This window comes from Dromaius novaehollandiae, chromosome 18 (assembly GCF_036370855.1).
Source record: "Dromaius novaehollandiae isolate bDroNov1 chromosome 18, bDroNov1.hap1, whole genome shotgun sequence".
Classification (NCBI taxonomy): Eukaryota; Metazoa; Chordata; class Aves; order Casuariiformes; family Dromaiidae; genus Dromaius; species Dromaius novaehollandiae.
Window position 1 is genome coordinate 10,460,567 of NC_088115.1, and position 14,854 is coordinate 10,475,420.

Consider the following 14,854-nt stretch of genomic DNA (forward strand, 5'->3'; position numbering starts at 1 on the left):
GATTTGCAAAATCACTGAAGGAAGTAAGAAATCGTGAAGAAAATTTGGTGCAAAATATTTACTTCTTTCAAGCTATCCTTAACTGACAAGCACAACTGAAACATTATACATACTATACTGTTTCAATCAGTAGGTGAAAGATTTCCAGAACCTATGCTCTATCATCCTGCAGAAATGAAGTGTTCCTATATATTGGTTTAAAAAAGAAAAACTACCATTATTATTCCAAAAAATAATTATATATGGCTGGTTAATTCTTCAGAGTTGGCACCAGACTGAATGATTTTGAAGAGTGTGTGCAGACTGTTTAAAACACTATTGTGGCTCAGACAGCACCATGTTGTCACTGACAAGCAAAATGCACCAGACGGTGAGCAATACTGCAGCCTCCTGAAGTCTCCAAATAAGACTAGAAAAAAATGCTATCGTTAAGTACAAAGGGAGCTATGCAGGGGTAGCAACTACTAGGCTTATGTTTTGTATTACGTAGGCAGCCTGAGCGCTTTGGTCTCAAGGTATGAAACAGACCCTTATGTGACTGGAGGACAGCATAGTATATGAGATTTTCAGACAGTTTGAGATGTATTTGGATCTAAAGCCTTATGTCTCTTAGTTTTGGGCCATGGACAAACAGTTCCTGATTCTAACAGTGACCTGCAAATTAGGGGTCATTTTTGGACATGTATATGAAGAAATTGGCAATGAAAAAGAAACCTTAAAGCCTCCACAGGAGAAACTGGGGACACTGGAACTGCCTGCCTGGGCCATAACAAAAGCACATGGGGATAGCGGAAAGTTTATAAGTAAGGTTCTGATACTCATGATCATTATTGCCATTTGTTTCAAGCTGCTTTTTCCTTGTAAATCATTCTCAAATTCATGCATTTCCTCCTTGGAGAATCACAGTGCTTCACAAACACTGTTGTGTATCCCTTTTGGGTCAGTGTAACTTTGCCAGCTGGTCTATGTTAGGGCATACTCCCATCAACATCATCCTAGGAAAAGGCAGGAGAAGCATTAATCTCTAGCAGACTTTTCCTTCTTATAGTAAAATGGGTTGTGAAAGTAACTATGAAGAGGGGGTTTCTCATCTCAGAATTTCAGGGAAACGGGTACCCTTCTGATCTGGTAATCTGTAACCAGTAGTGAGCCATACTGGATTTGAATCTGTATCTGGACTTACAGTTGTGTTACAACTATTACTGTAGGGAAGGAAAAGAACTTTTTCTGCCCTTTCATCAAAGTTCGCTCATTATTTGGTGCCAATGAGCTTCCTCTTTAAATCATCATACCAGATCAAGCTAACGTATCAGTACTCCCCACGTAAAGTAACTTCAGACTCAGTACGATTCAGTAAGGAGCATGAAGACAGACTTTGCCCAGGGAAAGTAAATGCTCATGTGTTCCTGTAAATGTACACAAAGTTTCAGTATCAGGATGGACTTTTGACAAGTGGATTCCATAAACACAAATTAGATTTAACCACTTTTATATTTCATGCTTACTGAAGCCCACTTTTCTGATGTTATGAAAAAAACAAACAAAAGCATGTACAGAATCAACCCAGTCAGACACACAAGAATATCAAAGGTTACGAGTGTGTATTTGAAGTAAAAGGAATGGTGTAGAATAGGATTGAAATATTATTGCCTTTGCAGCTCTCAAAATGGCTGTGCTGCTGTATCAGTGAAACAGAACATGTTCACGGTGTCAGCAAAACTCAGCCAAACAAAAGATATATTCAAAAAGATTATTTTTGTTTATTTTTAATCCATCACAAACTACTTTTATATTCCATATCAGAAAAAGTCTGTGTGGTGAAAGTATGTAGTAATATAGATTACTTGGTTATTATGCAAATCACCATGCATAAATAAAAGTATCCATTCTTCATCCTTGAACATTCCCTGAAGTCTAATTTGGAACATGATTTGCATTCAATTAACATTTTAAAGCACTACCTACTTTTTCCAAAAAGCAATTCTTTGCTTTTAGAAGCAGTTAAGGGATGTGACAGTCTTTTATGTATCACTGGGATATGCAGAGATGCAGCCTGGCCACTGGTGCACTCTCCTTCCTGCACTGCAGCTTTGAACCCTCACTCGCAGGGCTTGGCACTAAGACAAATCGGAGCCAGTTACTGAAGCGGGGAAGCCTCACCTGACACAGTTACTGTTGCTCGCTGTTTCTCTGCCGAGCAGTGCAAGCAGGGAAGCCAGCGGAAGAGAGTGTGGCAGTGTCTTGCACTTTTCCTCTACCTATGTCCTCTCCTACCTGTCAGGTACTACACATCAGTGATTGTGAGCCTCTGGTTTACAACATTTATTTTAAACCATGAATCCAAGGATCTGGGAAAAATACTGCGTCATGACAACCAGCTGAAAATATTAGAAAGATATTTAAAATCATTTTCCTAAAACTAGTAACAGAATATAAGGAGTCTGAGATTTGGGGATATATAGTAAAGTATGGCTTGACTTTATAAAATGCTCAGACACAAATCTGTGCAGGATCCAGAGCATCAGTTAAGACTTTACTTGCACATATCCAAAAGAGAGTATTAAACTGAAAAATCTATAGATGAAATATTCTAACTTGGGCACATTGTGATATACTCCTGAACACATACTTGGACAATGATACATGAAACAGGACTTGATAGTTCAAAATAAGACACTGACTTTACTCTGAGGTAGGCAAAAAGTATTCACACGGCCAAGGCTGTGACAGACAAACTCTGGCAACTTCTGCTGCAGTATTTTATAATATTATTACCCCCAATTAGTCATCTCTCTGCCTGTGGTTACCCACTCTGAGCAGCTAAAAAGTCGTATTCATGTCAATCACATTAGCTTAAACTGGCAAGATGTCAGTTTTGTACTGCAGTGATAGAGACTTGGACAAAGATGGCTTTCTAATATCCGTGGAGGTGGTAACTTCCAGCCCAGGGACAGGACAAACAGCTGGAGAAAGGTAACATATTAGCAGATGGCTATAGTTGTTTGCTTCAGTGCACATCAAGCAGAACCTTCAGCTACAGCTCCTCAGACTGCCTTTCGGCTATCACCTCTCCAGTGTTAATTAGCATCTCATGCGAGATCTGATATCCAACAGCTAACATTACGGATAAGCTTAATATGCACTAACGTATCTTTTGTGATGTGTTAGTCTGAGTTCATAACCATAAAATACATCCTTGAAATATTTCAAAGACTCCAGAATCTAGGTGTCACTGACAAAATGTGTTGCTTGTTCTGTAAAAATTCATGGGTCTTCTCTCTTTTGCTGGGACTCACTGTAAGGCTGTAGAGTTGAACTTGAAAGAAATGCGACAGTCTGAAAGAAAGGTGCCCTCAAATCACCCTTGCTTCAGTGAGCTGTTTGTAATTGCCCTCCTGGACCAATCCTTCTTGATGATGTGGGCTATGTTAGTTCAATATGGCGTGGCTATTCCAGGGTTCTCTCAAAAAGCAGGGTTCTCTCAACGCTAGTCTGCAAGGTCTTCCCTCTTGAAAGTTTCAGTCAGGACCATTTCCTCCTTGTTTTACTAAGGATGTTCAGCTTCTTCCCAAGACCAAATTTGTCAAGGTATTGAGAGTGGAACACCATCAGAATTACTTGGAAACAGGATCAAGTATGTTTCTTTACATGAACTGGTTTGCTGGCAATCAAATTTATTTTTCTCACTAACTTCAAGTTGAAATAATTAGAAGGTCAGATAAGTAAATATTTTTTCCACTTCCCATCTCCTGAGCATCTAGCTGAGTCATGCAAATCAGGCAGGCTGAAGTTTCTTCTTGAAAACAGGTTATTACAACGTTCAGGGTTTTTTTTCCCCCTCTACTGACGTTACATTGTAGTGTCTTTGGCAGCCCAGATCAATCTCAAGTAAATCTGAAAAGCTGCTTTATTCTACATCAATGTATAATTAAGTGTCAGGCCTGTGGATGTTGTCACATAGTGATCATTTTCACATATGCCTTTCAGATGAATGTCAGTGCCAGAAGCTTCTAGGTTAAAATATTTCATCTTATTTGCACTAGTATTTCTATCAAGATAATCAGCATTTTGGATATAATTTCTATGACTGTCAGATTGTAGCTGTTGTCACAACAGGGATAACATGTGATGCTAGATCAAATCTGCAAATTCTTAGGAATAGCTTACACTACCACAAAGTGATATTTCGTAGCACATTGAGGAAATAGCAATTTTTGTGGTGCATTCATGGTAGAACTCGGAGCACTATTTGAGCTGTAAAATAAATGAATGCGTGTTCATCTCAATTGCACTGAAAACATACTAAACTTAAAATCATCACCGAATGTCTCAGGGTATCACTGAATAGAGGGTTTCTGAACAGACAGTGGAGGTTGCTAAAACTTCCTGACTCCCTTTCTGGTGGAAACAGCTAGTCAAATGAAACGGGAAAGGCCTAACAAAGTCCTTCTGTTTGAAGGGAGGAATGAGGGAAGTTACAGAATGGGAGCATGAAAAGATCAGGTGGCAACTCTAGGTCAAAAACAAAATAAAAAATTACCAGCCTAAGAACTTACTTGCTAGAGTCTTGGAAAAATGAAGGGAGATGAACAGAGAGCAATTGCCGACAGAAAGAGATAGCTAAGTTAAGGTTTCATCTTTTCCTCTCCCTCCTCACCCTCCTTTCTTGTTTCCAAAACAAAAATCAATGGCAACTTGCAAGCTAGGTTTATGTTCCATTGTTTTTTCTTTCTTAATACACTCTTAAATTTGTAGAAATGGCATTGTCTAGAACTCCCACATCAGATAAGTAAATTTATCCAGTAGTAACACTGCCTTTCAGTTCTCCTTTTCCTATACACAGAATACAAACTTTCATAAAGTGGCACAAGATTATTTTTAACTGAGAGAAAACAAGGATGTCATCAAAGCAGTCTGTCTTTCCTGAAGACAGCCATGGTCTTTGCAGGATATATTGACAAAAACCCTTGTTCCATTCTATATAACGTGTTGTTCAGTACTTATGTGCTTCCCATCTTTGCAATGGATAAAAAAAAAAAAAAAAAAAAAAAGAAAGCTATACAAAATCCAGTGAAAAAATATTTAATAAAAACTAAGATTTTAGACTTGTACTTACCTGGAACAAAGCTTCCCTGGACCACCTCCTTGTAAGCCCACCAGCCCTCATGGATTTTTGGTGAATTTTGTTGAGCTAGAAAGAAATAATCAAAGAAATTATAAAATTAAGGCAATGCATAGGAAATATTTAATTGAAAGAACTTTGGAAACCCTAAAATAATAGTGTATCATTTCTACAAAAGAGCCATTCCTCAACTTCCCAAGTGATATTTATTCAGTTTATTGAATTGTGCTAAGTGTCTACCTTGAAGTAAATTCACACCTTGTCCCTGTTTTTCAGACAGCAAATCATACTCAGCTTCCAAAGAACTTATCACCAAATTTAAAAATTCAGGTGGAAAGTGAAGATCTCTAGCACTACTGATGGTTTCTGTGCCAGCCATAAATTCAGTATGCAATAAAAATGCAGAGAAAAAGAGTGTGCCCGTATACAGCCGTCAATATCTGAGTCCAAGTTTGTGCACTGAGAGGCAAGTTCTCCCAAGGAAAAGGACAATCCTTCTCCAATAATCTCTCACTTGGAATGGGAAGAAGTGACAGAACAAACCGTAGGCAATAGCTTTGTCCGTATCTGCTTTCCCTCTCATCCCATGTCCTCCGAGTTCCAAAACAGAACCCAAAAGTACAGCCCGTGGCTTCACAAATTACTGGTTTACGCTGTTTTGCTCAGGTAGGGAGATAAGATTTTTCTATTACCTCCTCTGCCTGCAGTCTAGCACCTGCCACTTATCCCAATCACTGCCATCCTGGTAGCCAGGCAAGGTACTCGTTTCTACACATGCGTGACGTGACATGCGGCTCTAGTACAGTCTTGTCTGACAGCATGGTGCAGTCGCACACGGAAAGACTTTTTTTCACCAGTATTCTGAAGGCTATAACAATAACAACCTAAACTTTGGGTAAAGTGTGCTCCTGCTGAAACTGTTCTTAAATAACTTTTCTGAATTCCTGAGAAGCCAAGAGCAGAAAGGCCAAGGTCAGCCAGTTTACTAGTCATAAGGTCATTATTTCTCTTCATCTTAAAGGAAAATGGAACTTCACCAAATTTTATGGCCAAAATGTAAAATCTCTCTTAACAGAAAACAAAACATTCAAAGGGCACACATATACCTAGCAAGATAGACTTACAATTGATTTCCAGAAGACAGGCTAGAAGAATAGAGCCAAAAACATGTTCCACCTTCACTTTCATAATGCTTGATATTTTCATGCTTAAAGCAACTCTCTCACTGTGCTATAGAAATCTCAGCTATCTAGTGTATCTTTAGCTTAAAAATTGTTTTTTATAAGGTACTTTTAATCCCCTGCACTAGGTCTAATAGCTTTTTTTTTTTTTTTTTTTTTTTTTAAACATAAACACACAGCTACAAAAAATGCTGAATTTAGCAGCTTTCTACTGCAGTTTCATTTCTGGTCAGATATTATATACGAAAGACACAATTACCCCGGGAAAAGCTCCAGCAATCTAATAAAAATTGTTGTTGTCATTAAAAATTACAAAGAGGATGCGACATTCAAACTAAAAAGGATATAAAATGAGGACCATTACATACTGTTTTATCAGTAACAAAACAATATTTATGATTTAACTGACAGTAAATTGCAGAAACAAAAGTAAAGCTGAAGTTAATTAAACACACTGGCAGAAGGACCAACACTTTCCGCTTACCAGAAATCCAAACACACGCTAATGGAATGGGATGTGTGTGGATGCAGAATTCTCCTTGCGGTACGGATGCTCATCCCATTGATTGAATGATGACATGTTGAACTGAAAGAACTATTCCACTGCGTACTCTTTACAGTTTGCAGATGACATTATCTTCATTTTTTAACCTTTATACCATTGCCTAGAGAACTCAAACTGCGTACGGCTTTGTTGTGCTAGACTGAACTATACAAATATTCGGAAAATGACAAATCCCAACCCACAATCAAAATATTTGAACAGCAACTATTCATACCTAGCCTGAACCGTGATTCCTCAGACCTCAGCACAAGTTTATGCAGGTTATTTTTCCACCTATATGCTCTGCAAGAGAAGTCCTTAAAGATTTCAGGATATTTCAGAAGTAGGAGAGGATATTAATAAGTGAATGCCAACTAAACACAGCAATCATTCTGCTGCTTAAATTCCCCAGAAAATTTAATTGTGTTAAAATCTACCTTGTAGTAATATACACAGCTCAAGCTGGTTCAGCCAGCCAGAGGCAGCTGAATTTTAGAGTGAGTGAAAAGGTATGTATGTGGATAGAGGCACCTTATCAAGATTGCAGGGAGGATGGATATTTTCAAATGCAACTGTTTACTGTCAGCATTCATAGAATAGAAAAATTATCAATTTTACCTACTCTGACCAATCTAAATGATACATTTCATGTCTAGAAATAAAAAATACATTATTCAGAGTTTAAATCAAATCATAATCAAAAGATACCAGCTCTGCAGTTCTGTTGCAGTGTGTTGCCCCAACACTTAGTAAGCTAATTCCAGAAGGAATATCAGGAAAACTAAGGTTTTTGCCATATTTTTCAGATCTTCTGCATTAGTATGGAAAGAAAGACTCTGTGAGATGAGCAAGAAAATTAGATTATCAAAGCTTTGTACTCAATAATTGGATGCCTGTGCAATTGTCTCAGCTATGAGAGAAGTGCATGACCTGGCATCATTCTGCACATTGCACAGATATCAGATCCTTATCTCTTCAATACACATGAAAATGAAACACGTAAAAAGGAGTACCAGAAGCAAAATAAGATGCTGTACCACAGGCATTTAAGATAGGGCAAGAGCATTGCTGGGGCAACTGCTGATTTACAGCAAACTGAGGCCACTGAGGAAATCAAGAGGAAAGGCAGGTTGCTGTTGTGAGAGAACAGCTAGAGGGACAATCCCTAGTGCCATGCTCTTTCTTAAACCCTGAAACCTCAATGTTTTATACCAGTTCAGGCAAAACATCCTGCAAAAATAGTGCAGAGAGTCACTGAACATGGATTTCCACTCTGCTGTGCATCTGAAATCTAGCTTGGTGCCAGAGATTTACTCTGACAGATACTATAGGGACTCTGCATAGCAAGGAAAAAGATTTATAAAGCTCTCATTTCTCTTAATGCAGAAGAAGGGGGGATGGGTCAGGCCAGGGAGGAGTGCGTATGTTCCAAAACCTTCTCCTAAAGCACCATACCAATAGGCAAGAAGTCTTATTACAGGAGGAAAGACACTGTTTATTTTTGAAACTTCATCCATCCCATGGCTGGATGAGTAGCGGAACAAGGCAATATAAAATTAGAATGAACGGACATATGGACAATGCTTGCTGGGAATCCTATGTAGGCCACATACACCTGATGCACTTACAGCACAGGGTCTCTACAATTGCTGTATCAATGCCCATCTGACAGGATGGCCTTGTGCCTGGGTAAACAGGTTCAACCGTATGGCCTGGGAATGGTTGCCAAGGAAGAGGATTCTTCCTGTGTGCCACCTCATGACACTGATAATTCTCTCAGCATCCTCCTTATTTCAATTAACGGAGAAACACTGCCCCCCCTCATTGTAGCTCTCCCACTTGAAGGCCACAGAGAGATACGCATGCTTGGTTTGTGGATTCAGATATTCCTAGATTTCTACGGCCACGGCAGCTCCTTGTTTGGCCATGATCTGTCATATAGGAATACTGAAGAGGCTTCAGGTTTAGGAAAGGAAAAGGTTTAGAAAGGAATGCTCTATTTCTGGAGAGGGTTAAGTTCTGAAAAAAATTTCATTTCTGATACCTCAAAGACCTCTGTTTTTAAGACTAATTTCAAAAGACCCAGGGCAGGAAACTGTATAGAACCTTTACATGCCTTTTGCTTCCCAGAAACATCACTGCTTCTACAGAACACCAGCATACACAAACACATCTGAACAGACTCTTTGCTGCTAGGAGATTACATGTACAAGTAGCTCTGCAACAATGTTAGCATCAGCACTCTATTCTGCCATTAGCAGGGACAGTCCAAAATGCCACGTTTGTCCAAAGTGCTAGAGGATATTGCAATGACCTCCATTTGCTACAGTGTTCTCTCCCTCTGCATTGCTATCGCTAGTATCTGAGCTTAGTAGCTGTGTGATATAACACCATTTTGTCAGATCTCTTTCATGCAGCTGCTGTAGGGGAGACAGGATATTTATTCAGAACAGATATGACGCGTATTGCTTTCATTTTTGTCAGATAATTATAGGTATGTCTCATTGTGGAGCATAAAATTAAAGGCTAAGTTCTGCAAGATGCTATGCATTTTCATTTCCTAGTAGCTTCCATGTATGGGGAAACAGCATTACGCAGGACCAGAAAAACATAAAATAAATGCAAGCAGCAAAAGATGCCAAGGCTGCATAAAGTTATCAGTTAACTATGTTAAAATGGGTAGGACTATGGTTGAAAGAGAAGCTGGAAAATACTGTAATTCATTAAAACTATTCTAAAACCACCAGTTAACATTATATCAGATACCAGGTACCATGATTCAGATGCTGAAATATTTGCACACAGCTCTAGCACAAAGAGGTCTTCCCGTTGTTAGAAGGCCAATGCTACCATAATATAGTTTGCAATAATTAATACAAAATGGCCCTCAGTAAATATGCCTATAGGTATTAATCAAGAGATATTAAACAATCATTCTACAACTAGTTATTTTTTCTATGCTTAAATGGACAGACAGCCTTGTATCTGATGCTGTTATTTATGTCATTCACATCTGAGCATAAGCCAAGAGCAGAATCCTGCCAGATCAGAATTCTCCATTCACTTTACAACCATTCCATACAGCTGAAAAATGCTAGACTGTGGAGAATCAGGTTTACAGAGGTTAGGAAAGAACTTTTTTATTTGAATTTTATTGATCTGAGCTCTTCTGTTTGCTACATTAATCATTCCATATGCTTCTCTCTCCTCATGTTACACCCTAAGAGTCTTGCTCTGATGATCTGGCCAGTATTGGCCTGGCATTAAAGACAAGAATGTTTTTATTGTTGTTACCCTTTTTGCATATTTATATGATTAAAGAAAACCAGCTGCAACTATGAACCATATAATTTCATAATTAATAAACTTAGTGTAAGGCATTAATTCATTGCTAATGCTTTCATATGAAACCTACAGAAAAATGGCATAGTACAAGAAAAGTAAATCCTCAAAGCTGCTATTCTAAAGCTTAACACAGAAAATGAAAGATCTATTTACAAAGTATTAGATGACTTTATGATCTTCACTTATATTTACCCTTTGTATTCCACAGACTATTGGCTTTATAGGCATTACACGGTTTTCTCCCAACTAGCACAAGCTATTGCTTAGGGATGTAATAGTACTTGATTTTTCAATCAGAGTTCCCTAGTTCACCTTATAGTACTTTGATAGCTCCCAAGGTACCTCCCTCAGTCAGATTACAAGCAAGTAATCCAAGATGGCTGTGCCTTATGGAAGAAATTAATGGAATTTTTCTGTACTGTTTGGGAAGATCATGTCATCTAATAGAAAATTATTCCTACAGAGAACAATGCAGCATGGTTTAAAAAGAACACAAAAAGCTAGAAGAAAAAGTGTAATATTTTTTGCTAAAATACATTTAAAGAATCTTAGGTAACGTACATAGTTTGTAATTATTTTAAATTAATAGTTTTAATTACTATATTTTATATGGATCTTCTGCACACTGTTAAACCCAAGGATGGGTTGTCAAAACTTAGGAATGAACACAGATTCACTCATTCTAAGCAATCAGTTTCTAGATCCTGAATCATAAAAGTATCAGCTTTTGGCTCATGCCAACAAGTACCTCTTAAAGCAAATGGCATACACATGCACAAAGTGGACCTGACAACAGGGCAGCTAAGCAGATGTAATTAGCTGAAGATGCAGCCTTCTATAATTAATGTTCAGTTTGTTTAAAACAAGCCTCTACGTAATTGGAGCTATTATTTGAGATGTTTTTATGCAGTCTTTTTATATTAAAAAACCCCACACACTTTAGGCACTATATAAGGCATCACTTATAAGTGAATACTTACAAGACAAGAAAGGTTAGCCTGCTTATGAATATTACTACAGCCTACACTATGCATCACCATACGATGAGGGAGGAAAAAGAAAACAAAGGATTATAAAGGGATCAATAAATAAAATGCTTTCATCAGCTATGCCAGATTTCTTTTTTCTTCTGGATAACGTTTTGCTCAGAAAACATGCAAATGCTCTTTCATTAAGTTAATACTTTCCAATTCCATAAATCCTTCCTCCACCATCCCCGTGTGTAAAAGCTCTCACTGCTGCTGTGAATTCCAAACAGTATTCAACAGAAGCAAAACAGACGTGACCTGGTTTTATCACTTTTGAGGGCAAAAGTCAGGCACTATCATGGGAACTCAGCTATGGCACAAAGACTTGACTATTCTCTGTATTTTCTATTTATTGTAATTTTGTGTTCTGCTATGATTCCAGTTAAAAACCTGGGCCAAAGACTTCTGTAGCGTCTAGCGATAGCTCAGTTTGCAGGAAACGAAAAGTGTGTATAAGGCCCAGCTCTGTTCTGCAGAGAAGAGGGTCTTGTGCTGATATCATTCTCATCCTTTCTGGTCAAATATGTTTGTGAATCTACCAAAGAATTTCAAATAATTATAAACTGAATTTTAAAATGGGAGGAAAAGGACAAAGGTAAAGAAGAGTCAGTCTAAAGGCCGCTGCACAGAACTGGTAGGCCGGACTCCTCTGCTATTAATCTTGCACGACTACTGCACTTCCATTTATCTACCTATAGAAACTGCGTGGTAATATCAGCTATCATCCCATTGTGTTCAAGAATGGGAATGAAAAAATTTAGTCAAAGGGATGCCACAAAACTGTGTTCATTAGGCCCTCACTAGTTATGCTAAACATCCTTCACTCAGCAGTAGAAATATAATGTAGGAAAGCATCAGTTAGCAACCTACCTGCTTTCTGACGTCTAAATACTGTCAAAGCAGTTTAGGCTTTTGTGCAGACAGGAATCATTCCCAATACTGTTTATGAAGAACATGAGATGAACATGCTAGATAACTGCACGCTACATCATGCTGTTGAAATCAAGCTGTATAAACACGTGCTTTTTGAGTGGTGGGTCCCAACTTGTAATAAGCACTTTTACAGAAAAGATACATGCCCAGTCAGGTAACTCTTATTTAAGTTCTCATATAAATGAACAAAACCACAGGCTGTATCTAAAGCTTTTAGTAGAAAAAGTTAAAACCACTCTGACTCACTGTTCTGTAAGCGCCAAAGCACACCAATGCAAATGATAGATTGCACTGCAGGGTGAATTATTTTATGTCACCACACCCAATTTAACACGAAATCCTGCATACTGTTTCTAACTCCATTTATAGAACATCAGATGTCCCTGTAAAGCTGCTGTCCTTTTAACGTGACTAATACACATAAACAATAGTAGGTCCACATAATGTAAACACTAGTACGCTTCCACCTCCACGCAGCTTTTGGCTAGCAGGGCTGGAATGCTCAGTGTTACACTTAATGTTACTTGCTTCAATTTTTTAAAAACAATTCTTTTAGTATATTCTTTCCTCACGAAAATTTAATTTCTGAAAGGCTTAAGAAACAAACAACTTCTACATAGCTCTCCATACAGGCTGGGAAATCTGAGCAGCTTTATTTGATATGAAAGAACGGACAAAGTTCTACCTACAAATTACTATCAGCTAGGGATGTGACCCCCTCCTTCCACAGACCCCACAATATCTGTTTGATTTACATTACTTTTGAAAAAGATACAGTTCTTTTCATTCTCTGGCACAATTGCATCAGAACTAAACTACTGTAAAAAAATCAAAGCACCTAAATTAATGCAGGAGAAATATACGTAGTTGTATTGGAACAATTAGCACAAAATCCTGGTTGCAAGCAGTGTGGGAAATTTAAAGTGTAATGACAGGAAGATTCAGCACCTTTCATCTCAAAATAGTCATTGGTGGTGTGCCTAAGGCTTCATGAGTCCTAAACTACATTAACACAATTTGTTTCTCTCTCTGTTTTCCGGAGTCTCTGATGGGAGTGACAGCAGACATAACGGCCTACTCTGTGTTGTGTTACATGTGGCAATTCCTGCCTGATGAGTTGTTTAATAATGCCTAGATATAAAGTATAAAGAGTTATATATAAAGTCTTACTGTGTTATAAAATAACGCAGTAAGAAGAAGCAAGACATCTTGTGAAACTAACTTCCAAAAGGCTCTGACTTTACATTGTGCTACATGCCCTCCACTCCCATTAATTTCAATGTGGTTTGGGGACACTCAGCAGCTTCGAAGAAATGGCCTCAATATCCTTGAGCCTTTAAAGTTCAATACATTATTAATGCTAAATTAATAGGGCTTCCTTTAAAAGGAAACCGCTAAGTTCCTTCCTCAGAAGGCACATACGATATTGACATCAGATTTCTGAGCCTGCTTGCTCTCTGCTCTCTCTAAACAGAGAGCTACCAATCAGCAATAGTCCAAACAGCAGAAGACTGCCTGATCAGCTGCCATAGACAGAGCTTTTTTTTCCTTTTCCAAATCTTAGGCCATAGGAAAGAGAAATGATTTCTTCAGCAGCCTTCCCATGAGGGAGCTTTGCCCAGAATTTAAGTACTCATTGCTGCTTAGGCAAATTCAAGGGGAAGAAATACAGGTCTTCCAATTAACCTCAAGTTTAATGTCATGGCATCAATATTAGGTGCTTGATCCTACAAAAAATACACAGCAGCCTCGAATCCCACTGAATTCTGCAGGCACAGAGACCCGTGGTCCAGAATGTGATATGGCGGCATTCTGCAGGGCCACGTGATACGCAGACAACTAATAATCCTTAGGTAATACTGTTACGAATAATTTGCACAATCTTAACAAAAAGAACATACCTGGGAAAAATAAAGGCTGGCTTCAGTCTTGCTGAAGACTCAACAAAACTAGGAATGACAATCTGCAGGTTTTGTACATACGGTACTCTAGCTCCAGTTAACACAAAATGATGCACGTTCCTGAGAGAGGGAGAGTCAGCTCGTGCTGGCCAACAAAGCTACTTAGGAACCGCCTCAGCAAACACCACAAAGTCCTTCAAAAGACAGCAGAGCAAGGCAGAGGAGAGGCGAAATTATTTTGATTTTACTGAACTGGATTCACAGACCCAGTTTTCTAGTCATCCTGGGGTTGACAGTCAGGGCACTAATCCAGATCATCTCACAGCTCACTAGACTACCTAAATCCTCAGCACTTAAACCTTATGTCCCAGCGCTTTTTGGGATCACAAAGTCAAAAAATGTTTTTCTGACCATGTAATAACAGCTTTGCCAGCATCAAGAAGAAACCTTATGTCAGAGGATAAGCCAAGATATGGATCCATTTCAGGCAGTGGTAGCAAGACAGAAAATTGAACCCATCACAATGTGACTTTTTTGCAATTACTCTTCACTGTCACCCTGCAGTTTATTAGTTTTTTAGCAACAGTTGGTTCTTGGTTACTGGACATTTCTTAACAGAATGGTAAAAAATAACTTTTTAGCTCATTTCTCTGAGTTGATAAGTGACAGCCTTTCTTCCTGGGAGTAGAAGATTATGTCATGAATACTTTCAGTGATGTTAAGAAGACTGTGAAGTTTTTTCAGCATAGTGTATTGTTTCCAACTAAAGCAGATTCAGCTTGCTCAGAATACTGTTTTTA

The 14,854-nt window shown here is 38.4% G+C and overlaps 1 protein-coding gene across 2 annotated transcripts in view; it reads right to left on the minus strand.

Annotated features, from left to right (window-relative positions):
- CA10 (carbonic anhydrase 10) overlaps positions 1 to 14,854 on the minus strand; it is a 214,960-nt gene that overhangs the window by 170,344 nt on the left and 29,762 nt on the right. For both annotated transcript variants that reach the window (XM_064522670.1, XM_064522671.1), the window contains one exon: positions 5,117 to 5,191. In XM_064522670.1, coding sequence (XP_064378740.1) covers positions 5,117 to 5,191 — 75 coding nt within the window. The remainder of the gene's footprint in view (positions 1 to 5,116; positions 5,192 to 14,854) is intronic.